At 32.1% G+C, this 27444-nt stretch overlaps 4 protein-coding genes and 1 non-coding gene across 5 annotated transcripts in view; 4 read left to right on the forward strand and 1 right to left on the reverse strand.

The window, feature by feature from the left end:
• Positions 1–27444, forward strand: part of LOC125854672 (peptidyl-prolyl cis-trans isomerase FKBP20-1) — a 225780-nt gene that overhangs the window by 52462 nt on the left and 145874 nt on the right. The gene's annotated exons all lie outside the window — the stretch shown is intronic.
• Positions 5012–6794, forward strand: LOC125854667 (uncharacterized). Its single transcript, XM_049534252.1, has one exon. It carries the CDS (start codon positions 5395–5397, stop codon positions 6583–6585), a length of 1191 nt encoding a protein of 396 aa, XP_049390209.1. The 5' UTR covers positions 5012–5394; the 3' UTR covers positions 6586–6794.
• TRNAI-UAU (transfer RNA isoleucine (anticodon UAU)) lies at positions 7610–7683 on the forward strand. The gene has a single exon. It is a non-coding gene; the product is annotated as a tRNA-Ile (tRNA).
• LOC125854655 (cytochrome P450 71AU50-like) lies at positions 7879–10360 on the reverse strand. Its single transcript, XM_049534240.1, has 2 exons — positions 9427–10360; positions 7879–8511 (listed from the first exon to the last, which is right to left on the reverse strand). Exons 1-2 carry the CDS (start codon positions 10315–10317, stop codon positions 7894–7896), a joined length of 1509 nt encoding a protein of 502 aa, XP_049390197.1. The 5' UTR covers positions 10318–10360; the 3' UTR covers positions 7879–7893.
• LOC125854657 (cytochrome P450 71AU50-like) lies at positions 17364–19713 on the forward strand. The gene is made up of 2 exons (XM_049534242.1): positions 17364–18316; positions 19015–19713. Exons 1-2 carry the CDS (start codon positions 17432–17434, stop codon positions 19627–19629), a joined length of 1500 nt encoding a protein of 499 aa, XP_049390199.1. The 5' UTR covers positions 17364–17431; the 3' UTR covers positions 19630–19713.

Below are 27444 nucleotides of genomic sequence, written 5' to 3' on the forward strand. Positions count from 1 at the left end.
GAACTCAGTACTACGTGAAAATGTAGCACGAGCGTGTTTCCCAAGTTGACACGACTCACAATCTAATTTGGATAAACTAGACAAATTAGGCACCATCTTTTGCAGTTTGGATAGACTCGGATGTCCCAAACGTTTGTGAATTAGATCTGGGGAATTTGTAACGGAGCATGCTTCAAGGAATTTGAAGAGGCAAGGTAGTAAAGGCCTTGTGATTCATGTCCTGTTCCAATCGTCTGTCCCGTACTACGGTCCTGCATGAGAAAAAAGTCATCAAAAAAAGTTATGCTACAATGTAGAGCCTTCGTCAAACGACTAACNACAAGGCCACAATCTCACAGCTATGGAGTCCTCAGGGTTGGAATCTCATTTTCAGGAGAGCTTTGAATGATTGAGAAATCGAGAGGGTCATTAATCTGTTTCAGATCCTCAATGCCTTCCCAGGCACCTCCACTGAACCTGATAAGCCTATTTGGAGATGGCAAAGCAAAGGTGTGTTTACAGTAAAGTCATGTTACTGCAGATACAATATTGGCCAAACACAGATCAGAAACTGGCCATGGAAGTTAATATGGAGGATAAAAATACCATTGAAGATCTCATGTTTTGCCTGGTTAGTGTGCAAAAGGGCCTGCTTAACACATGAAGTGCTTCAAAAGAAAGGCAGACAATTATGCTCAAGATGCTTTATGTGTGATCAAGATGCAGAAGTTAATAGTCACTTATTCCTTCATTGCAAAGTAGCTACAAGCTTGTGGAACATGTTTCTTGGTCTTCTTGGTGTATGCTGGGCAATTCCAAAGTCCACTAAGGATTTGCTCTACAGCTGGAAGAAGATAGGAAGAAGGGAGTCAAATGAAGATTGGTGGGAGTTAATCCCAGCCTGCATCTGGTGGTCCCTATGGAAAAAAAGGAACGAAAGATGCTTTGAGGATAAGAGAAACAACATCCAGAAAATTAGAATGAACTGTCTTAGTCTTTTGTACTTTTGGTGTAAACAAGATATGATGGGGGATATAGAACTTTTTGATGACTTCATAGGTAATTTGTAATCTCCTATAGGGTAGTTTGATATGCTCTGATGAGATTGTAAGTGACATATGCCCATCATTTATTTGATGATGAGCCTTTTGTGAATACCCAGTTACCTTTATCTAAAAAAAAAACAATAGGATCATAACTGGGTGGTGGACCATGTAAAATATAACATATATCACGAGTGTGTCCAGGTTTATGACAATGACTACACTTGGATTGAGGTTTCCCAAAGCGCCCTCCCCCTCGCCGATTCTCCATAGACTGGTAAGTACGCTTTTCTGTGGTTTGAGATGCGAGAATAGAGGAGTCAACAATGGGTGATGAAACTTCTTTGTGACTGGGAGGTGCAACAAGACGAAGCAGACAAGAGAATAATTCATCAATTGAGGGAACTGTAGGACTGACTAGAATCTGGTCACGCACAGAGTTATGGTTAGTAGGAAGTCCAGCAAGTGTAAGAACTAGAAATAATGTCTGCCTTTGCTCTTGTTGCTTTTCCACATTTGTAGTGATAGGCATCAACGTTTCAAATTCCTCCATGACTGCCTGTACTTGTCCCAAGTAAGTAGACATATCGGTTTCTTGTTTCTTTAAGTTGGTCATCCAAGATATCACATCATAGAATCGAGATATGTCATTAGTGTATAAAGCACGTGCCTTTTCCCAAACTAAATAACATGTCTGGAATGGGCGAAACAAGGGCATCAACTTAGAACCAATAGAGCACCAAAGGAGACTACATAATTGGGCATCCACTTTCTCCCATTGTGCTTTGGCTTTTGCACCTTCGTCTCTAGTCTGTCTTTTCATCTACAACGCAAGCATTGTTTGTTAAGTGGTCTTGAACACCTTGACCCTTGCACCACAACTCAACTGAAGAAGCCCAAGCTAAATAGTTTGAACTTCCCATTAGTGGTTCTGAAGAGATTGTAAGGCTTGAACTTCCAATCCCCGTATTTTTGGAGCCAAAAACATTACACTTGAAAGACATTTTTCGAAATTTGACGTGAATAGAGTAAGAAACTCGTTGGAAATTGTCGGAATCTACCCACAGTGGCCTGAAAATACTGATTTCGCCGGGAACTTTTCGGAAACTGCCTGAAAATCACCGGAACCCTAATTCTGGTGATCGGATCTAGAGAAAACTGAATGGGTTCTGGTCGGAAATACTGGGCGACCCCAATAGAAGAAAACAACTCGAAAAAAGATGACCGGAGCAGCACTCACGCGCCAGCGCGTGAACAGATCTCGCCGGAAAATTTCCACCTCCGAACGGCGCGTGGGGGGTTGTTTTCCGGTGGATCTGATTGGGGTTCGGTCGCCTGGGCTTCCCGAGCCTTGTGAGGGTGTTGTCTTTCGCACAACACCTTCAGAATGAAAGATGACACAAATCAGTCCCAATAGTCGTCGCCGGAATTTGACACGGTGACTTGAAGTTTCTCACCAATGCTCTGATACCATGTGAGAAATATATGGAAAAAATATTATTGAATTGTGTATCTAAATTGTTACATTGAGACCTTATTTATAGACAATACATTGAAATCCTCTTCTAACTAGGATTCCTATATCCTATTCTTCTTCCTATTCTAAGTAGGAATATATATATACATATTTCTATTCTAACAAGTACAACATCCTACTCTTTTGATGTTTAGTATGAAGGAGAGAGTGATTCCAAGATATCAAGTTTTTCAGCTGATAAAGTCGAAAAAGCTTATGAAGAAATACCCAACTTTTTATGATATGATGTGTTTGACAGAGCATCTCTTCTTGGAGAAGTATGTATCGAGGTTTACAGAAATTGCAGAGGAATTATTGATGGCTTAGGCTTACAAGGGCAATCGTCTAGATTTAGGAGAAGAGTATGAGTGTTTTCTGGAAAATTTGCTTTCAATCTTTGATCTTATAGGCATCGAAAATGTGTGGTCAAAATGGTGGCATTCATACTTCTATTTGATTGTTGCCTTGATGAAAATGATGCTTGTATTATGTCAGAAGAGACCCAGAACCAGAAAATAAAGCTATAGTTTTAGCACATTGATCTGGATTTCTCCTTCTGAGTAGTTTCATGTCCTTTTACATATGTGACAGCTTTCAAGTCCTCATACGGTGAAGTTGTTTGGTTGTTAGTTATATAGCTTTTAGTTATGCTGGATTGTAAACTGGTAACTGAACATTGGTGCTGAATCTTAAACTACATGTCAACTAATATGTGACTGTACATGGTATTAGTTATGTTATGCTGGTTTCAATACATAATAATTCACTTCCTGACCAACAACCAAACGACTTTTTGATAAAGTGAAATACTTTGTTGATGGAGTAAAGCTTCATGTCTTAAGCCTTCTCTTCCTTTTGTCGGCAGGCATTGTTCATTGTACTGCAAAGTATAGCCATCTTGCAATTTAACAAGGAGGTGACTTACTTCTTCACTTCGAATATTTGCACAGCACCAACTAGTTTATGTAATTCTCCTCTCCTTCAAGTCATTGGCACCCTAGGATATGAAGGATCAACCCCTTGAATTTTTGTTTTTGGCCTCTCTTCACACGCATACATCATATACTTGTGTGGACAACTACTGAAAGGGTGTGTGACATAACGAAGTTCGGCAACTATGTTGTTGTTGCGAGGCGAGGGAGCAACTTGTCTAAGTCTTGTGATGGACTCCTTCATATTAAGAGAGTGACTCAAAATCAAGATTCCTTACAACTTACACCAATAGTGTCACAGAGCGGTCGGATATTGGATCACTCCCTTCTCTCCTATCTCATGGATCACTTCCCTCTCCAGCAACTTGTATTAGTATGACTATGACTTAACAAAAACAGTCCATTTCTTGCTCCACATCTCCACAAATCTTGTCTAGTATGTGAAAAACTCCACAAATCTTGTCTAATAAGTGCATGGAAATGTTTAGGATGGCACCAAGTTTATTCTGAACTTCAGAGAAGAAAATAAAACTCGGACTAGAGTTCTTCTTGGAAACAATGAAGTTAAAGAAGTCAACTTTAGTACAGCATCCTGCACTTTTGATGTCTAGCATGGTTAAGAGAGTGATTCCCATATATCAAGTTCTTCAGCTGATAAAGTCAAAAAAAGTTTGTGAAGAAAGAACCAAGGTTTTATTCTGTCATTTATTTGCCAGAGCATCTGTTCTTGGAAAAGTATGCATCAAGGTTTGCAGAAACTCTTGAGGAATTATTGATGGCCTTCAGGGGCCATTCTCTAGATTTAGGAAAAGGATAAACATTTTCCTTGCTCTCAGGTCAAACTCCAGCAGAGATACAAAATACTAAGTGATTTCTTCCCATTTATCCTAGCCTTGGTGGACCGAGTTACCTGGTATAATTGTTGTTGGTGGGAGGTGGCAGGTATCCTATGGAGTTAGTCGAGGTGCGCGAAAGCTGGCCCGGACACCACTTTCATAAAAAAACATGTTCCTTGAGGATTAATCCGCATTTCTTTTTCAAAGTAAATTATGTTGGTGATCTTACTAGGTTTCAAGATGCCATATTTGCAAAAATGTCATGCTAGTGTGATGACTGTCAGATTATACTGGGTTCTCTTTGTTTGGTGCTGCTACTACTCCATCCATCTATTTTTCTGACAATCTCCTCAGCGATATCTATCTCCATCGAAATCGAGTAGTAAGTTTACTCATGGTCTCTTTCGCTTCCTTCCTTGGAATTCCTACTCTCTGTTTTTACTCATACAAAAAGCCTAACTCCCTTTGAAATATTTTTTAGTGATGTAGCACGAATTATGAAGTGCAGTGTATGCTTGCTTCTAGGATTTTTTTTACCAACAATTTTTTGCATTTTCATATGTATTCTATGTGATATTGGCTTGTAAATTGTGATATTCTATTTATCTGCTTTTGATTATTGCAAAGTTTCTGTAAATTTATATCGGAATGAGAAAAATAATATGTGTCGTCAAAGATGATATTTTTAAGAGTGATAGAGGGAGTAGCTTTTTGTATAATCTGTGAACTTCAAAGGCAATGTGTTACTCCATTTGAATTAATTTAAAAAATGAGTTTCCGTTACTGTTTTTATCTATTTTAATTTATAGGTCTCAAACATTTCAACTCGTAGAGATAGGCTGGCTTCATATAACACAATAGCTTACTCCTTTCTATAAATTAATTGAAGTGTTGATATTTATTCACCTTTTCTTTCCAGGGAAGTGAAGTTTAAAGAAAAGCATGGGTAGCTTCTGTGTTCCACCTCTGCGTATCTTCCACTTTGAATAGCTTTGTTCAAAGTTTTCTCTTAAATCCTTAAAATTCATATTTTTCTTGTCTCTATAAGTCTTTCTCGTTGTTTCCTGTGAACAGATTGAGAAGGACTCATGATCTCCATCCAACTGCGCTTCCGTTCATTATCTACTCACTTGCATCATCTTTCTTCCCTACCTACTGGTCCTTTTTCTTCTTTCCACATATCTCTCTCCTCTCTATCTCAGGTAGTAACCAAAAAGTCTGCTCAAAATGCAAACCAAGAAAATCCTGTTCTCCTCAACTACCTAATAAACACGTTGGGCTTTCCAAAGCCTAAAGCCGTGACCATATCCGATCGTTTATCTTGGGTCAGAAGTGTTGAAAAACCTAAATTGACTGTACATTTCTTCAAGTCCGTCGGATTCACAGATGCACAAATCCAATCCGCTGTTGGTACCGTCCCCCAAATCCTTCTTGCTGATGTTGAAAAAATACTCAAGCCAAAGATCCAGCTATTACAAGAATTGGGTATCACTGGTTCTGATCTGGGTAGGCTTTTGTCCACAAAGGCGATATTATTAACACGTAGCCTGGACAAAATACTAAAGCCTTCCATTGAAGTTCTCAATGAAGTCCTTATAAAAAGTACTGATAATGGTGATTGGTTCCGGGTTCTGCTAAGGTGTGATTGGGTTATTTATGGATCTCCTCACTCGAGACTGGTTCCTAATATTTCATATCTGCAGAGCGTTGGAATTGTTGGGTCTCAACTATCATCACTCTTGAAGAGGCAACCTCATCTTTTTGTTACACATGGATCTAAGCTTAAAAAACTTGTCTCTGAACTTATGGATATCGGGTTTTCTACTGATTCAAGAATGTTGGTGCATAGCCTTCATACATTAAGTTGTATGAGTCAAGAATCTATTTCGAAGAAATTACTGTTGATTCAGAGTTTTGGTTTCTCCAAAAGTGAGTGCATGGTAATGTTTAAGAGGGCACCATGCTTATTCCGTGGTTCAGAGAAGAAAATAAGACTCGGACTAGAGTTCTTCTTGGAAACGGTGAAGTTACAGAAGTCAACTTTAGTACAGCGTCCTACTCTTTTGATGTTTAGTATGAAGGAGAGAGTGATTCCGAGATATCAAGTTTTTCAGCTGATAACGTCGAAAAAGCTTATGAAGAAAGACCCAAAATTTTATGATATGATGTGTTTGACAGAGCATCACTTCTTGGAGAAGTACGTATCGAGATTTACAGAAAATGTAGAGGAATTATTGATGGCTTACAAAGGCCATCGTCTAGAATTAGGAGAAGAGTAAGAGTGTTTACTGGAAAATTTGCTTGCAATATTTTTTTTCCCGGTTTTGATCTTATAGGCTTCAGAAATGCGTGGTGAAATATGGGCATTCATATTTCTATTTGTATTGTTGCTTTGATGAAAATGATGCTTGTGTTATGGCATAAGAGGCCAGGAACCAGAAAATAAAGCTATAGTTTTAGCACATTGATCTTAATTTCTCCCTTCTGAGTAGTTTCATTTCCTTTTACATATGTGACAACTTTTAAGTCCTCATACGATGAAGTCGTTTGGTTGTTGGTTAGAATTATACAGGTATGATTAATATAAAGAATAGTCATGTAGGGTTTAGTTATGTTGGATTGTAAACTGGTAACTGAATATTGGTGCTGAATTTTATGTAACCACGTATACATGGGTATTAGTTATATTATGCTGGTTTTAATGCATAATAATTCACTTCCTAACCAGCTACGAAACGACCATTAAGGCATGAGCTTTTTTCTTCTTCTTTTTTTGATAAAGTGAAATACTTAATTGGAGTAAAATTTCATGTCATAGCCACTGAAATACCCAAGGATATGAAGGATCAACCCCTTGAATCTTTAGTTTATTGGTCTCTATTTACAGTAAACATCATATGCTTGTTTGGATAGCCACTGAAAGTGTATCTATGACACAACAGAGTTTAGCAATTATGTTGTCATTTCAAGGTTTGGGATCAACTTCTCTAGTCTTGTGGTGGATTACTTCCTATTAAGAAAATGAATTGGTTCCCAACCTGACTCAAGATCAAGATTCCTAACAACTTATACCAATAGTGATAAACAAGCGAGATATGTTTTTATCGTTGTATTTTTATATATTTGCCTATTTTGAGAATTCTGATTTATTGTAAAATAAGACCATCTACAAACACATCATAAATCTTATGCATCTATTGACTTGATGTAAATACCGAGCAAGCATTTACGATTCTTTAACGAACCTTCTATGAGTAATTTGTCATTATCAATACAATATTAAACGAACCAAAAGCATCAGACGGTCCCGTAGCTCAGTTGGTTAGAGCGTTGGTCTTATGAGCCGAAGGTCGCGGGTTCGAGCCCCGCCGGGACCAGAGATAAACTATGTCATTGACTTTTTACTTGTAAAAAATAAATTATTTTTAGTAATACGTACAATTTTTTCTTTCTTAAAGCTCAATCATTCAAATCAAATTACTACATGTGTAGTTAGTTGTCAATGCAAATTATTAAGTAATAATATAAAGAAAGTTGTCTTTTATTCACGTCTGAAAATAAAACACACCTCGTTCAAGAATATTCAATTACATGGACAACCTATAATTAGGAATAGCCATTAGATGTTTGGCTCTAGGAGTAACAAGACCAAATTCCTCACTCATGTCCAAATCATTTGGTAACATACCATTTGGAAGTTCCCAATCAAAGCAATGAACCAATTGTGCCACGATCAAACGTATCATGATGAGTCCTAGCCGTAAACCAGGACATCTTCTTCTGCCAGATCCAAATGGGAGAAGCTCAAAATCATGTCCACGAAGATCTATACTACTCCCCACAAACCTTTCTGGAATAAACTCATCTGAATTATTAGGCCATACATGTGGATCACGCCCTATAGCATAGGTGTTCACTAATATTCTTGATTTTTTTGGAATAAAATATCCATCAATAGTGCTATCTTCAATAGATTGATGAGGGATTAGAAATGGTGCCACAGGATGAAGCCTTAATGATTCTTTTATGACCATATTTAAGTATTCCAATTTTTCTAAATCTAACTCCTCCACCATTCTTTTCATTCCAATTTTTTCTTCAAATTCTTTTTGAAGTTTTTTCATTATGTTTGGTTGCCTTACGAGTTCTGAGAGTATCCAATCAATTGCTGTTGCTGAAGTATCCATTGAAGCTATTAGCATATCCTGTTAACACAAATAGTTTAAATATACCCTTTGTTATGTCAAAATATAATGAAAAGAGTATATTTTAACCAAAAATATAACAAAAAAATATATTTGAACCAAAAATATAATGAGGGATATATTTATACTATTTCTAATAGTACAAGGGTGTATTTAGACACTTTCCCGCTTAAAATAACATGAAGAAAAATAAAGAAAAGGGGTGGGGTAGTTGGAATTATTAAGTGGACAAAAAAATTAAGAGGGTTTATGTCATAAGTCAAAAATATCTTTCATAAAGAAGTTTTATTGGTTACCAGAATTTTCAGATCACAAGGGGGAAAATGACTCTTGTGGACGAAAGTCGTCGACAATAAAATATCTAATGTAATCTCATAAAATAAGGTCTGAAGAGGATAAAATATATATGATATTTATTTTTATCTAAGTAGAAAAACTGTTTTCGATAGACCTTCTGTTCAAGAGAAAAAGATAGTCCAAAGCAATATATAAAAATAACGAAAAAATAAAACAGAAAATAATCAAACTTAAAGGATAAGAAACTACAAGGGTATGTAGTACTACAACTAATAGTATGGCTAATAGAACAGAGAAATAAAGCGAGACAATATTTAACAATCTAACTAATCTTCTATCTTAATTTGTGACTTTATTAACGTATAATGCGACTTGCCAAATATATTGATCGTAGTATTTCTACGATCGAGATATTCCCTCTCCCCTTCTATCTATCGAAACACAAAAAAAATAAAATTTAGTCCTTTGACGCCCCTATTCGGTGTAAAATTCATGCAACTTACCAAGTCAACGAAAAATGACACATTTAAGCCCTATTACAAATGTTTAAAAGGTACGATCTTAACAAATGACGGTGTATATAACTTAAACATGCATAGACGATAGACAAAAACTTACCAATAAAATAGCTTTAACATGACCACGATCAAACTGAAACTCAGTTTCTCCAGATTTCATGATGTTCAACATAGTATCAACAAAATCCTTGTTGTTTTGATGTTGTCCTTTTTTATCAGTCTCTTCATGTTCATCAATAATCTTCTCTAAAAAATTATCAAACACCTTGCTAGCTGCCTTCATTCTTTTTGTTAATCCTTGAAGATCCAACTTACCTAGAAAGGGGAAAAAATCTCCAAGATTAGGAGCTGCTGCTAATTGTAACCCTTCATTAACAACACTCTTAAATCCCTTGCCACCAAATTCCTGATCATCTTTATATTTTTTCCCAAAAATCATCCTACAACTTATATCGACCGATAAACGTGTTACAATCTCACTCAAATCAACCACAATTTTTTCATGAGATTTTTTCTTGAGAGTTTCAATCAAAAGATTCAACTCTTCCCTCCTCATGGATTGAAATGAATTGATTTTTAGAGTGCTAAGTAGCTCTAATGTGCATAATTTTCGCATATTTCGCCAATAAGGACCATATGTACCAAAAGTCAAGTTATTTTGGTCATATGAAATGTATTTTGAAGCTTCATGAGGTGGTCTACTTGCAAAATTTTGATCATATGTCTTGAGAAATTGCTCAGCTACCTGAGGAGAAGAAACAATTATGTTGTCAACAAATCCTAATCTTAAGTACATAATTGGACCATATTTTTTGGCTAAGATGTTCAAATCTTGATGAGGGTTTTTGCCTAACAAATGATGAAGATGTCCCAAAATTGGGATCTCTTTGGGACTTGGTGGAAGTTTTTTTCTTTTGTTGTTTCTCCATATCTCATGAAGGAGATAGAGAAGAGCTACAACTATTGGTAATGTGGTCCAAAATAAAGCCATGGTATAAGAGTTAGGCTCCTCAAGGGGATAAAAGGAATTGAATTTGTATATATAATGTGTTGAAAGGTCATAAGAGTTTGGGGTTGCCTGGTTGAGAGACAAGTTCATGTAGGAATAATAATATAATAATGATAAAATTGCTAATATTTTTTTTTAAAAAAAGCATGGTTAGGATCCTACTACATTGTTTATTGTGTTTTGATTATTATATATTGCATTATTTTTGTTGTTGTTGTTGTTGCTCCCTTATAATAGACTTTGCATTGTTTCCTTATGACTTGCTATATTTTCCTTTTTATATCTGAAATAACTACATTTGAGTCTAGGGTGTTTTGAAAACAACTTCTCTACCTGCACAAGATAGTAGAAAAAATCTACACAGATTCCACCCTCCTTGCATACTTAAGGGATTTCAATGGATATATTGTTGTGGAAAAGTATGGCTAGGAGTTATATCTGGGGTGGACCTAGAGTTCTACCAATGAATTTGACAAAACTTTGTAGTTTCGATGAAAATTTTGTATTACAAAAAAAGAAAAATTACCTAAATACAAAATTAATTTTACCATATTCTCTAAAATTTTCTACCATTTGAAAAAATTACATAAATTCCTATCTTTCTCACACTCTCTCCTATTTCCGGATGCATCACTCTTACGCGATGTATCGGGACATGTGTGTCTTGTATCAACAAAGGTAATGCATCGGGAAGTGATGTATCGGGACGTTGAGCAATATATCGGGACATGTGTGTCTTGTATCAACAAAGGTAATGTATCGGCACACGATGCATCATAACGTTGAGTGATGTTTCCGAAATCCTTAAAATTTAAGGGATTTTTGTAATTTGAGAAAAATAGGGATATGATGTAATTAACTCTTAGCACTATGAGATTTGTCTTGTATCAACAAAGGCAATGCATGCATTAAATCCCCTTGAATTACTAATAGTCTAATACCATGAATTTCCATGTATTAGTAATACACTCCTCAATACACAATAAAGTGTATAACTAATGCAAAAAATAGTTATATCAGTACTACAACAAAAACAACTTTTAGCAGCAATAAATATGCACATTAACAAAGAATGATAAAACATTTATCGGTATTATTAGTTAATTGTCATTGGATCCAATGTCGCTATAGGTTTTAGAGAAATTTACAAAGAGTACTAAATGTCACTAAAAATACATATTTAATTAGCGGCAATTAAGTTATTGCCATTAATTTATTGCCGCGAAAGATCCTTTTTGGTGTAGTGTATATAGGTTGAAAAGGTGTACCAAACAAAGTACTATTTATACACAAAATTACTGCATACATTATTTCTTCTAATTAATACACTCTACCAAATGATCCATTTACGGATGATTTTATTTACAAAAATATACAAAACAAGTAAAGTTAATAAAATAGAATACCAAGGGCAAAAAATAAATTGAAAAAAACAGCAATAGCTATCATGCAGGCATGTTGACCATCACTTGTATGATTATCCACATTTATATATTAGTAGTAGAAGTAGATAGTAGATGCGATCAGATGCCCCCTACCTAGTAGTTTTTCTTTGAAAAATTCAAAATTAGGGGCCGGAGATGAAAGAGAAAATAGAGGAGAGGATTATAAGTTGAAGAATTCAACTTTTATTTTAATATTATAATGCATAATATTTGGTGTTTGATATCCATATTGGAGCCCGACTAAATTCGTATTCGCGCGCTCCTTAATAAAGATGATTTTAAATCCAGGGGCAACTCAAATTTGAAATCTCTTATTAAGGATAAAAGAATACTTACCACTCTACCATAACTTTTGTTTGTAACTATTATTCAAATTATCTATTGAGTTCCTTAATTAAAAATTGTTTAGCTTAACCTTATTGACAAAATGTAGAGTTGCTTTCCTCAAAAGTATACCTTTCGTTTGAAATTTCTTGGCAATTGAAATATTATTTTCTTCCTCAATTACCTACATTAAAAGAAATTCATATGTGTGTTGTGTAAAGGAAAGAAAACAAATTATCTCAACTTTATTAATCTTTTCCTTATACTAAATGTTATGAATAATCTTGAATCTTATTGCTTCGTTCCAATTAGTAAGATAGAAAAAGAAAGAATTTTTAAAATTTGTGATTTGAAATAATTCTTAAAAAAAATTGTGACTATGGATCGTCTCATAGGGATAAAATGAAAATTTTATATTTAATTGTTACTAAATATTAAAAAAATCTTTTTCACTGGCTAAAAAAAAATATGTCATACAAATTAAGAGAGTATCTCAAAACAACTTTAGTTACTTATCATTTCTCTACCATTTTAATCAATACTAGGTAAGGGCGCTATGCTCATATTATGTACACATCATTAAAGTTTACTATATAGAAGAGGCTAGAAGCAACGCGCTATGCTCATATTATGTACACATCATTAAAGCCTACTATATATAAGAGGCTAGAAGCAATCAACTCATGATTAACGTGTCTATTTCTGATCAGGATATTTTTTATATTTTATATAATTTTTATATTTTAACAAGATTATACCTCAGTATTTTATAAACGTACTTATTAAACAGATATTAAACCCATTATGTGATGCTTTTCAGCCAAGCTGAAATTATTGACTTTGTGTGGGTCATCATCTCCTTTTTTGTGGGATGTCTATTATGTGCTAATTGTGTTTTGGAAATTTTCCATTTTTATTTATTTGTTTTATTTTCTAATTTATGTTATATTTAAAATTTCATTAAAAAATACTATAAATTATAATAATGATAATAGTAATAACTTAAAATATTTAAAATTTGATTGACTTTCGAGATTTCATTTATCCCACATAAAGTGAGATAAAGGATTAACATATGTCACGTAAATATTATCTTAAACATATTACAAATCATAGTAATTAATAATTGATTCTCAAAATTTCGTCTGTAATGCATAAATTGGGATAAAAAACATAATATATATTTTTTTGAAAATTATAGAAAAATTATGTAAATCATAATAATTATCAATTTAAAATATCTAAAATATATTAAACAAATTGATTGACTCTCGAAATTTATATGCACCACATAAATTGAGACAAAATGAGTTACATATATTGGCTATTGGCTGTTGTTGTTAAGCTTCGCTGTGATGTGAAGTTCGACTAGCGATGTTGAGTTCTAGAGGGTGATACTTTGCTTTTGATTCATACTTGGTCAAAGTCTCCTTTGTTTAGTTCAAATGATCTATGTAGTGATTTGTGATGTTTGACTTAATATCCATCGTCTCATGCTTTAGTTTGGATTATTTTCCTGTGCATTTTTGTTTGTAAATGCTTGCTAATTCATTTGTTGATCATAGTTGTCATAACTTATATGTAGCAATAGTATCTCCCCAGTTCTCGTGCATCTGTTAATAATTTATAGGTAGTAAGTATCCTACTTGCTTTTTTCTTTGTTGATGAGTCACTAAGGTTTGTTCTTGTCTAAAAAAAATTAGCATTATTTGTTAGTTTCTTGTTTAAATGTTGGTGCTTAAGTCAGGATTTCAAACCTTGTTTAATTTCGTTTGATGAATGTTTCTTTAAAAATGAGATCATGAATGTATTTGATGGTATAATACTCAAGTAGATCATCGCTTTTTAAATTTGGTGGGTTTGAGTAGATCATTGACTAAGGTTGAGCGGATGTAGGGGGCTGTTTTATATAGTACGATTTTCCCCATTCACGTGCTTCGTGATGTATATGTTGTTCTCTATAAATTAAATACTCTTTTCTATGCAATTTTGAGTTGATATTAATTCATTACCCCTTCTTTGCATGAATGATATTCGAGTCCGTTTTGGACTTCTCCTTGCATATCCTTGAGTTGTCCCGTGTTAGTCTCATCCGTGTTCGAGCAAGGAAAGCAGAAATACGGACTTGGAAGCAAAATTACGAGTCCTGAGAGCCGAAAACGTGCTGATATACACGTGATACAACAGTTGTATATGCTGCAAAAAGCTGGAGAAATGGGACCAAAGTTCTATAATTTCAGTTTTTGCGTTGTATTGTAATCGGGTCAAAAGCCCATTTATTTTTAGTATTATATGTTAGATATTAGGACAGGTACAAAAGGGGCAAGAATTGGGTCAAAAGCCCAAAGAAAGCAGCTCAACCTATTTTGTTAGTCATTAGGACAGGTACAAATGGGTCAAAGGCTCAAAAGCTAAAATTAGGCCCAAGTACTGACACAGACGAACAGAAATCAGACTTGGGCCCAAATCTTCCTCTCTCCTTATTATATATTTCGTGTTAATTTTATTGTTAGTATACGCTTATTTGCTAATTAATTTTAAGGTTCTTAACTCATAATTCCCCAAAGGATACCCATTTTGAATAAGTTAACTTATAGTACTTCATCTTAAGATAACTAAGTATACTTGTCTTTCCAAATTGATTTCTAAAAATTTTATAAGCTTTTCTCTACTTAGACATTTTAGATAATATATTCCCTTTTCTCTCTAAATGATTTTAAGTTATAAAATTCGTTTATTCCGTAACTAGTCAAGCATGCCTATTGTTAGCCAAATATTTTAATTGTCGGATAACCGCAAGTAAGCGGACATTTCGGGTGCTTTCAAACCCTTTTCGAAATGCTAATATGAACTTCGAACCCCCTTTAATTATTTTTCATTAGATTTCTATTTTAGTCTTTTGAAAAAAATTAGTTTTCTTAATTTATCTTTAAAAATTAAGTGGCGACTCTAAAATCAATCGTTTCTCTTTTTTTAAATAAAACATTTACAAAAATATACAAAACAAGTAAAGTAAATAAAATAGAATACCAAGGGCAAAAAATAAATTGAAAAAAATACCAATAGCTGTCATGCAAACATGTTGACCATCACTTGTATGATTATCCACATTTATATATTAGTAGTAGAAGTAGATAGTAGATGCGATCAGATGCCCCCTACCTAGTAGTTTTTCTTTGAAAAATTCAAAATTAGGGGCCGGAGATGAAAGAGAAAATAGAGGAGAGGATTATAAGTTGAAGAATTCAACCTTTATTTTAATATTATAATACATAATGTTTGGTGTTTGGTATTCATATTGGAGCCCGATTAAATCCATATTCGCGCGCTCCTTAATAAAGATGATTCTGAATCCAGGGGCAACTCAAATCTGAAATCTCTTATTAAGAATAAAAGAATACTTACCACTCTACCATAACTTTTGTTTGTAACTATTATTCTAATTATCTATTGAGTTCCTTAAAAATTGTTTATCTTAACCTTATTGACAAAATGTAGAGTTGCTTTCCTCTAAAGTATACCTTTTGTTTGAAATCTCTTGGCAATTGAAATATTATTTTCTTTCTCAAATACCTACATTAAAAGAAATTCATATGTGTGTTGTGTAAAGGAAAGAAAAGAAATTATCTCAACTTTATTAATCTTTTCCTTACACTAAATGTTATGAATAATCTTGAATCTTATTGCTTCCGTTCCAATTAGTAAGATAGAAAAAGAAGGGAAAATGCATAAGTACCCTCCAGCCTATGCTCGAAATTCCAGAGACACACCTAACTTTTACTAAGGTCCTATTACCCCCTCGAACTTATTTTATATGTAACATTCTATCCCTTTTTGGCCTACGTGGCACTATCTTGTGGGCCCAACGCATGTTGACAAATTTTTCAAGGATAGTGCCACGTAGGCCGAAAAGGGGTAGAATATTATAGATAAANGGGGGGGGGGGGGGGGGGGTAATAGGACCTTAGTAAAGGTTAGGTATGTCTCTGGAATTTCGGGTATAGGCTGGGGGGGTACTTATGCATTTTCCCAAATAAAGAATTTTTAAAATTTGTGATTTGAAACAATCCTTAAAAAAAATTGTGACTATGGATCGTCTCATAGGGATAAAATGAAAATTTTAAATTTAATTGTTACTAAATATTAAAAAAATCTTTTTCACTGGCTAAAAAAAAATATGTCATACAAATTAAGAGAGTATCTCAAAACAACTTTAGTTACTTATCATTTCTCTAACATTTTAATCAATACTAGGTAAGGGCGCTATGCTCATATTATGTACACATCATTAAAGTTTACTATATAGAAGAGGCTAGAAGCAACGCGCTATGCTCATATTATGTACATATCATTAAAGCCTACTATATATAAGAGGCTAGAAGCAATCAACTCATGATTAACGTGTCTATTTCTGATCAGGATATTTTTTATATTTTTTTTTTTGAAAATTATAGAAAAATTATGTAAATCATAATAATTATCAATTTAAAATATCTAAAATATATAAACAAATTTATTGACTCTTGAAATTGATATGCACCACATAAATTGAGACAAAATGAGTTACATATATTATGTAAATTAACAACTTAAATATTTAAAATATTTATAAAAATAATAATTAACCACAAATTATATCTATATATGTCACATAAATTCAAACTTGTTGGACCCATAAAAGAAGATAGCCTTATCTGAGATATCCCTTTGTGAACTTTGAACCACATATAGTATAAGGATTAGATTTTGCCAACACATTTTTTCTCTTAAAGACTATCAACTATAGTATTAATATACTAGTTTTTGCTTTATGAACAATAACCAAACAACGTTCATAACAATTTTTTTTTTTTAATCCTTCAACCAAACTTGTTTAAGGAATATCTTAAATGGAATAATAATTACCTTTATTAACTAAATTTTAAATTTTCAAATGAAGTTCTATGTCCCAAACAAAATTCTAAAATCCAAATACTCATTTTGAATTCCTACTTTAAATACCTTCTTTTTTTTTTCTGTTTTTGTTAGCTTCAAATAAGACTAGTTGTCCAAACGTCAAATATAATATCTTTTTTTTCTCATAGACTAGAGATGGCAAATGGGCCGGGCGGGGCAAATCCGCATTAACCTACAAAATCTTCTCTCCACCCCACCCTGTTCCATATAGCATAATTTTTTATTTTCGTCTCGTCTCGACCTGCCCTATTGCTATCCCTACTCATAGTCACATCAATATGATTGATATTACAACGCAAGGACCCAGCCTCTTTATAAATATTTGCAAGTTAGGAAGCAAAAACACACACAATTAATAATTTCTATATCTCATGGCTTCAATATTCTTACAAGTTCTTGCACTACTTGCAATACTATATATTCTTCAAGAATTACACAACAAATTCATAAAAAAGAAGAAAAAACTCCCTCCTGGTCCAAAAGGGTTTCCAATTGTAGGAAATCTCCATATGATTGGGAAAAATATCCACCAAGATCTTCATAAAATAGCCAAAAAATATGGTCCAATAATGAGCATGAAATTTGGTGCTATTCCTATAATTGTTGCTTCATCTCCTCATGCTGCTGAACAATTCTTGAAAAAACATGATCTTATTTTTGCTAGTAGACCAAATAGTAGAGCTATGCAAATTGTGGCGTATAATCAGAGAAATTTGACATTTGGAAAATATGGACCTTATTGGAGAAATATGCGAAAATTATGCACGTTAGAATTGCTTAGTCCACTCAAGATCAATTCATTTCAAGATATGAGAAAACAACAAGTTACAGATTTTGTGACTTTTATCAATCGGGCAGCTTCTAGTCATGTTGAAGTTGATATTAGTGCTAATCTTTCTTTATTAAGTGCTAATATGTCATGTTTAATGATATTTGGGAAAAAATACATGGATGATGAATTTGATGAAAGGGGTTTTAAAGATGTTATTCAAGAGGCTTTGATTATAGCAGCAACACCAAATATTGGTGAGTTTTTTCCTTTTCTAGATAAGTTTGATTTGCAGGGATTAATTCCTCGTATGAAGAAATTGGCTAAGGTATTTGATGAATTTTTGGAGAGAGTTATTGATGAACATGTTCAAAATTCCAAAGAGGAGAAGCAAACTAAGGATATTGTTGATACTATGATGAATATCATGCAATCTGGTGAAGCTGAATTCGAATTTGATCGTCGTCATGTCAAAGCTATTTTATTGGTAATTTTACTATGTTATAGTTTATAATCATTTTATTTATCATAATACGAATAGAGTTTGAAGATTTTTACCAGCAGGACACTTTTATTTATTATAGCAGGTACTTACTAGCAGGATATTTTTACTTACTAGGTAATTTACTCTCACATCTATTTAGGATTGCTATGCTTAGGTGACTTGATAGTGAAAATATCTAATTTGAGTCTTAGAAGAGAATTGGTAAAATCTAAAAGAAAAAATAAAAAAATAAAAGATATTGAGTCCACTAGTCCTATTTGAGGCATGGGTTCAATAGTCTCTCAAGTGTGTTTTTGATTATTAGCTTTAATTATTCTTTATTTAAATAAAAGAGTTTAATTGGTGTAAAAAAATATTACACCATTATAATTATTTTTATATGTTAACAGATAATGACCTATTTTATTTAAAAGATTATAAATCTCCTATATTAAGGAGAATTATTGACGGTGTATATTTAACCATGTGAATAATATTGTTGATAGGGGAGGAACCAGGTAAGGTCGAGAGTGTTCATTTGAACCTCCTTCAGCAGAAAATAATTACATTGCTTATACATGATTAAAATTATATTTTATGTATATATACTAAATGGTAAACATTCTTCCAATTTTTTCATATGTTTACTTATTCATATTTTGAACCCCTTTAATAAAATTTTTGACTCCACCACTATGCAGGACTTGTTAATAGCTTCTATAGACACCTCAGCAACATCAATTGATTGGATTTTCTCTGAACTTCTAAGGCACCCAAATATAATGAAGAAATTACAAAAGGAGTTGGAACAAGTAGTTGGAATGAATAGAATGGTGGAAGAATCAGACTTGGAAAAATTAGAGTACTTAGACATGATAATCAAAGAAGGCTTTAGGCTTCACCCTATTGCACCACTACTCATCCCTCGTGAATCAATGGAAGATTGCATAATTGATGGCTTTAATATACCTAGAGGTTCACGAATTCTAGTAAATACTTGGGCAATCGGAAGAGATTCAGAAGTTTGGCCTGAACCTGAAAAGTTCATGCCAGAAAGATTTGTTGGTAGTGATATTGATCTTCGTGGACATGATTTTCAACTTTTACCATTTAGCTCTGGGAGAAGAAGATGTCCTGGATTACAATTAGGGCTCACAGTTGTTCGCCTAGTAATAGCACAATTGGTTCATTGTTTTGACTGGAAGCTACCAAATGATATGATGCCAAATGATTTAGACATGACTGAGAAATTTAGTTTAGTTGTATCTAGAGCTCAACATTTAATGGCTATTCCTACTTATCGTTTGCATGTATAGTTGGTATGAGCCTTGGTAGAGCGAGGTGGGTTAGAGTTTTTGCAGGTACGTAGCGAATTTAAATATTTATTTATTTTCAAAATTCGCACGGACTCAGGGACGATTAAAGCTTTTGTGGGTGCATATATAGCAGATTTAAATGTATTTTTTTTACAATATATATATATATATATATATATATATATATATCATATTATATTACAAGTGGAAAGCTCCAACATTGATATATATATATACATATATATCATATTATATTATAAGTGGAAAGCTCCAACATTGAAAGTTAAATTACCATTTTGTCCCTACACTATGTGATAATCTAATTAAATCATATCTATCTAATCTAAAATTTCAATAATATTGTGAATAAATAAAAATAATTTTGTTGAGTCTTTTCCACTACCCATTAACTATGCATGCAATGCACTTAATATACAACGTACAAACTTACTTACAATAACTATAATTTTATCTTCATTATATACAAATTTCCCAGAGAATGTGAGGAGGTGCTTTGAATATTAATTTTTAAACTTGACTATTTAATTGCCTAATTTAATTAGTAATATATAGCTCTGTTGCACTATTCTCTTTCTCATCTAATTATATCCATGACTAGAGATGGTTTTTGGTTCAGATTTTGATGAAAACTGTATTCTTTTTTATCCTTCCTCTTAAGTGAGTATATTTTTAATGTAAGTTAACATTATGTGACATTAATTTTTATTATTTGTGTCATTTTGCTACATTTACAGAACCATTTCCTCAATTCAGGTTTGTGTCTATCTCTATGTGTCATTATATATGTATATGTGTGTGTGTCTTTGATATTTGTTTGTGGTGTTGGATTTTAGTTTGTCAAGAAGCGCAAAATTGAATTTTGATGTCCATAGCATTCATTTCTTGAACTTTCTTTTCTATGTCAGAAGTACTGCTCTGTTGACTCTAGCCATTCTCTGTGTTGGAATTTTTTATGGATGAATCTGTTTTTGTCTTCTTTTTTTCTTTAGCTCTATCCTCATACAAAGGTCAATCATACAAATACAAAAGATATTCTCCACTAAGTTGAAAGAGGTTATATTACTACTCCCTCTGTCCCCTCTGTCCCATTTTATATGAGGTACTTTGACTCGACACGAAGTTTAAGAAATGAAGAAAGACTTTTAAAACTTGTGGTCCAAAATGAATTATAGAAATTTGTGTGGCTGTAAATCATTTCATTAAGGGTAAAATAGACATTTTATAGCAAAATTGTTACTAAAAATAGAAATGTGTCATTTTTTTTTGGACTGACTAAAAAGGAAAGTAAGTCATATAAATTGGGACAGAGGGAGTATATATTATAAGCAACACATATATCATACAAAAAGGAAAAAAGAATTTTCATAGAAGTCTAATTCCTATAGTGCATCGTAGTTTATATTTTTACACCTATTGATTTATTAATCGATTTTCAATATATAATATAACGTTTCACAATGATCCTGATCTTGATACAAATTGTAAAATCATTGTGATTAAAGACTATTATATTCATGGGAAATGCAATTTCTAATGAATTCTTGTATTACACCGAAAGTGTGAAGTTCTTACCTTTATGGTTAGATAACGATTTTGCCTTTGTTGTAAATTAAAATATAATAAAATAATTAACTGTTATATAGTAATAGTTTATCATATCATCATATCTTTTTCAATAGTTTGCTTGTGTTGTCATCTCCTATAATTATTTATTTATTGTTCTAAGTACCAGATGACGCATTGGACCATTTTTAAAGGCAACAAAAATAGCAGTAAATGAGGACATTCCAAAGTCCAAAGTTGTATTATCATTTTATCCCTACTATCATTTTTAATAATATATATAATCTTATAAAACATCTAATTAATAATGTTATAAAATATCTAATGAATTAAATAATAAATAGTAAATTCTTCATACATACCGAGAATCCACAATGATTTATATACTAGCTACCATAAGGTCATATTGATCGAATCTCTATAAAACTTATGCAAAAATTTACTCACTCAACAAAACTTATATGTAGTTATTAAATGGAGACTGTAATTTCATTAAAACAATTATTGTATTTGTATTGAAAAACGCAATATTCATTCAAATATTTTTTTCATTTAGTATTTTTATTTTTACTTTTTAGGATGAAAATTTAAGTTTTATATATAAACAGTATTATCTAATAAATAATTATCAGCATGAGATTAGGCATGTACAAATTAATATGGTAGTGGGAGATAAACGTGCCACGCACGTTCCCAAGAACTAGTATTACTATAAGTGGGACAAAAAAAGTTGAAAGTTGAAAGTTGAATTACGATTTTATCCCTATTATTAACTATTTAAATATTAAATTGTGTCATTTTAATTAAAATATTAATGACTTTTGAACTTACTTAGATTAATTTCTAATCAAATATCTTATTTAATAATAATAATAATAATAATAAGTAAATCCAAAATCTCTACATAAATTACTCAATTTTTCCTCTTAATTTCCATAACTTTTTTCCGTAACCCCTCTCATAAATAATATAATTTATGTGGATAAAGTATTATCTTTTATGATAAATAAAGAAATTTAATAATTTAAAAGGGTGCAAATCTACATGGTTTATTAGCTTTAATTTTTTTTTTCCTATTCTTCATTCTTTTTTATTTGCCTTAACTATTCATATTCATAACTCATATCTAATTACCTATTCAATTTTTATACTCTTAATATCCATAACTCTCATCTTTTTATATTCATAACCTCCAATATTTAATATAAAACTTTAAGATATCTTTTGGTATTCCTTCATTTCTATCTATATAAATTCAACTTTTTAATATCATGAAACTCCTACCAAGGTTGTCATTTTTATTTTTATTCTATAGCTAAAGTAGATGAAGAAGACTCTTGAATTTTGATAGGATATGGAAGGAGATGATAAAAACTCAAAAAATTATGTACATAATGTTGACACCCAATTTTGGACCTCCACAATATGGATTAATCACCGAGCTTCTTAAATTCTGAACGATTTGAAATAAATAGTTTTTATTAAGTTCAAAATATTTTTCAAGTTACTTTTAATTAGTTTTACCATTTTTATAATTTTTAAGTAATATATATGTTTTATATAATTTTGTATAAAATTAGTATATTTTATAAACATTTCAAAAATCATCTCAAAAAAATTTTTAATTTTAGTAAGTATTTTATTAAATTAGTTTAGTTTAAATTATGGTTATAATTAGTTTACAATCAAGTTAATTATTTTATTTCGTTAAGATTAAGAAGCTCATTAATTAATTATATTAATTCGTCTTATTTAATTATTAGTCAAATTTACTAATTCACTCAATTTAGCTAAGTCCTTAATCCAATTGGCCAATTTCTCAATTCCAATCCAACCAATTTCTTCAACTCCTCTTAGTCCAATTTTGGGCCTAATTTCTAGCCCAATTCATTACATTCAGTAGCCAACCCATCCAAACAAAATCCCAGCCAGCCCAATTCTTATAGCAATTCTTAACAACCCACTTTCAAATTCAATACCCACTTCTTTTGTAATAAGCACCCCAACATACAATACATACAACGTTCCAAAATAAAATAAGCGACAGCAATACCCCACCCTTGCGTCCTCCTCTTCTTCCTTCGCAACCCAGAAACGTGACAACAAACCCAGAACCTCAAATCGAAACCCAACTGGATTCCAGCAAATACCCGAGTCCAGCATCAATTCAACTGCGTCCTTATCCTCTCTGTACGAGAATAATCCAGGTGTCTCAATCTTGTGCTCCATTTGTCCTTCCTCCAGCAATCAAGCGGTTCTTATCAGTTTCCCGTTTGAATTTCTTTTTTGCTTCGTACGAGTTTAGTACTATTCCAGCTCTCACGTCCTTATACTCCAGATTTTTTTTAAACCTAATTTCCTCCTATATTAACTCCTTTTCTTCTTCATTGGGGGAGGGGACGTTTTTAGCAGAAAGTTTAGTTTTGTGAAAGTAAAGAAACTAGAAACAGAGAGAAAAGTTGGAAGAAAAAACTGATATAGAAGAATAGCAAATACAGCGATAAGGATTTCGATTCCTAAAACTATTAGGGAAGAATTTCGCTGGAGGCCTTTTTACTTCAGAATCTCCTTTCTCATGGTTGTGGAGTCGTGTCCAGAAGCGTGAGTTCCCGTCGCTGCACCGAAAAAGGTAATATCTTCGTCTTATTATATCCTTTAGTGTAGCTCTACTCTGATTTCCAGTAAATGAACATGAGTAATTTGTTGAAGTCTCTCTGATGTTAAGATGTTAGTCCTTTGGATCTACTGGGTTGATAGAGTATCTTAAAGCTACTTGAATCATGGTTTCATTTTTATTTATTTTTTCGAATTAGCTTTATGTTCGTTATTTTTTAATGCACTAGCAATACAATTTTGCTTCTCTACTGATTCGTTTGTGCTCTTGGCTGCCTTCTATGTCATTCGGAGCTCTCATATTAACCTAATCTCATAGGACTTATTCATGTGTTGTTATATAACTCGAATGTTTTAGCTAAATTTCTCTGTCTAGTTTGAAATCATGTTGTTCGCTGAAGCATAAATATATAAGAGGTTTGCTTTCCTTCTTTGGTCACTGTTAACTTTCTGATTTTTGTTTTATTCTTATTTTTTATTTTATTTTATTTTATTTTTTCTTTGACTCTCTTTTGTTTTGGGCATAATCTTTATACATGTTGAAATATGGTTTATGGGAATGTTACATGTTGTTACTAGCTTAGTTTTGTCATTTAAATATTCATGCTTAGCTAAATGCTACCTCTTTTGTTGACATAACATGTTATCATTCATTTGTATAGGTTTAAATTCAAAATCTTTGATTATTTTATTTCTCTCTTGTCTATTCTGTCGAATCTTGCTCATAATGAGCCATTAAATTGTGTGTGTTTGCTGTTTCTCATCTCAATCTTGTTGATGTCTTCAAATGCATGTTTCTCTGTAGTATGTTTCTTGTCTCTTGTTTCTTGTTTAAAATATTCAATTTCATAGTATGTCTCGAGTTTATAGCTTATCCTATTACAGTTTGAGGCTGAGGTTTAATATCTTGTAGCTAGTCTTAGGTCCTTATCTGAATCTATTCTTGATTATATGTTAAACTTCAAATGTTTCTTAATTTCAGCTACCTGGTGTTGGATAACTTTTTCCCTACTAATTGTTATAGTTCCCTTCCCCATTTCAATTTAATTAAAAGGTAATAAGTTAATATCGTGGAGTTTAATTTCAATTTCATTTTGTGAGCCTGATGTAATCCCTAAAATGATTTGAATTTGTTGAAGTTTTGTTGCCAGTAGTTAAGTTTTGGGATCACCCCTGCCTCTTTGAATTATATCAATTGGGCCTTACTTTTCCACTTTAAGACTAAAGCTTAAATGATCTTAATTTTATTTTGTGTTTTGTCTCCTTACTGTTTCATTTGTTTTAATGATTAAATTGTGTGTTAGTCATTTAAGTCATAATCCATGTGCTAGCGTGTTAAATCGCTTTGGTAAGTTGATATCGATATAAATTGGGTACTAATGTTCCCTTTTCTTTTCGTTGCATGTGGAAATCCGCCCGAGTTCACCATGAACTCCTATTTTCCTTCCTCACATTTCGAGAGAGCCATAAAGGCTTAAATCACTTCCTTTCGAGTCTGCCAACCATTGGAATCAAGGACACGAACCCCTAAAAATTGACGAATAGGTCTCGAAGTCGAGAATATACAACAGATTGGAGAGTTAAAAATTTGTGCCAAAAGCCCACTCTTTATTTCAAAATTGTATTTTGTTACTTTTGGGCCTAATCCCATTTATTTGCTATTATATTGTTAGAATTTAGGACAGGTGGCAAGAATTGGGCTTTTGTTTTGGTCCAAAATGAAATTAGGCCTAAGAGTTGATCCAGGCGGACAGAAAAATCAGATTTGGGCCCAAATCTCTTTCCCTCTTTACTTTTATTGTGTTTTATTTAGGGAAATTTTTTAAAATGTTAATATTTTAGCATTTAATAGGACCCCTTAGCCACACTTTCAATATTTATTAAAAATGTCAATATTTTAGTTTGTTATGTATCTAATTCACATTGTTTTTATTTGTTCTAATTGAAAGATTACAATTATTTAATAATAGAAAGGAGAAATTTAGGGGAGAGAATATTTTTAAAATATCACTTAAAATACTCATCAGTTACAAATTCAATATTTTATAAAAGAAACATATCACTTAATATCTCTCATCTTTATAAAAAATAAAATCTAAAAAAAAAATCCCCAAAAAAACAAATCCTTTGTCTTCTTCATCATTCTCGCATGAATTTGACGGTGGCAGCAATGGAAAATCAAAAGGTTAAGCTAATGTGTAGCTATGGTGGAAAAATTCAACTTCGTCCTCACAATCATCAACTATCCTATATTGGCAGAGAATGCGATACCAAAATCCTCTTTGTTGAAGTGAATTCGATTAAATTTGCATTTTTTTTTTCTGTTTGACAAGAAGATTTTGAAAACGGAATAATTTCGTTGACAAACAACTTTGGAGAAGGAATTTTCAATTGGAAGTTCGATATAATCGATGAAATACAATCGATCAAGTATTCGTTAACTGTTGAATCATTAATTTGTTTGGAAGTTTTGACATGAACATTTTTTGATTTTCTTGGGTAATTATAATTTTTTTTGGATGACGAGGTAGATTTTTTTTACAAATGCACAAGTGAATACAGATTTGGATTTGGATTTGGATTTGGAGAAAAAAAAAAAAGAGAAACATAGCAGACGAAGAAGATAGAGAGAGTCAAAGAAAGAAGGTTGCAAATATTATATTCATACCAGAATTGTATTCATATTAATTTTTGTTTGTCAATTGTTTTTCTTTTACTCAGCATTTGTATTTTTATTAAGAATATTATATTTCTTTTTTAGTTTGTAGTCCTCTCAATACGTATGCCAAATGGATTGTATTTCTTAAGTATAAATATGTCATATTTCTTTTCACATTAAATTTGTATTTTTTTTAGAATATGACATCCTTTCTCAACTGATTGTATTATTTCCACTTTGTATGCTATTTTTTCCAGAATCCTATATCCTTTCTTAAATCATATTCATATGTAATGATTGGATTATATTGAGATACAATCACTAATATTTTTGTAATACAAATAATAGAAAAATATATTTGGCAGATATGTAATACAATTTTAATCACTGAGATACGATTTTTAGTTTTTACTATGAAAGTAAAATATCAATTTTAATTTGAATGATAAAGTGAACACATAAAATACAAAAGTTGTTGGGATACAATTATGATGAAAACATAGTAAAAAAGAAATACATGCTTGTTGTCATTGAAATTGATATTAAAACACAAAAATGAGCACAATAAATACTAACTTCAATTGAAATACAAAAATGACTTTGTTAGATTATCATTATAATGAATGCAAAAATTAAAAAGAAATACAAACTTGTCTATATACAATGTGAGAGTTAAATGCAAATTGATCACAGTAAAGTATTCACCTCAATATGATATTCAATTTCAATTTGAATGATAAAATGAGCACATAAAATACAAAAGATGCATACCTTAATCAAAGGATTGTTATGAATATCTTTAGAAATATATTTTCCAATTTTTTTTAAAAAAAATACCAAAAATAACGGGAGGGAGTTGAAAAATGGAAAATAATTGGAAAAGATAAATTTGAGAGAGAGAATATATATTTTTTAAAAATTATGAGAGAGAGAGTTGAAAAATGTGTAATTAAGGTGAG

The sequence above is a fragment of the Solanum stenotomum genome, chromosome 2 (genome assembly GCF_019186545.1).
Source record: "Solanum stenotomum isolate F172 chromosome 2, ASM1918654v1, whole genome shotgun sequence".
NCBI lineage: Eukaryota > Viridiplantae > Streptophyta > Magnoliopsida > Solanales > Solanaceae > Solanum > Solanum stenotomum.

Coding starts and splice junctions, on each gene's coding strand:
- LOC125854657 (XM_049534242.1), top strand. CDS start 17,432: ATGGCTTCAATATTCTTACAAGTTCTTGCACTACTTGCAATACTATAT. Junction 18,317..19,014: donor ATGTCAAAGCTATTTTATTG/GTAATTTTACTA, acceptor ACCACTATGCAG/GACTTGTTAATAGCTTCTAT.
- LOC125854667 (XM_049534252.1), top strand. CDS start 5,395: ATGATCTCCATCCAACTGCGCTTCCGTTCATTATCTACTCACTTGCAT.
- LOC125854655 (XM_049534240.1), bottom strand. CDS start 10,317: ATGGCTTTATTTTGGACCACATTACCAATAGTTGTAGCTCTTCTCTAT. Junction 8,512..9,426: donor ATGTTAAAGCTATTTTATTG/GTAAGTTTTTGT, acceptor TTGTGTTAACAG/GATATGCTAATAGCTTCAAT.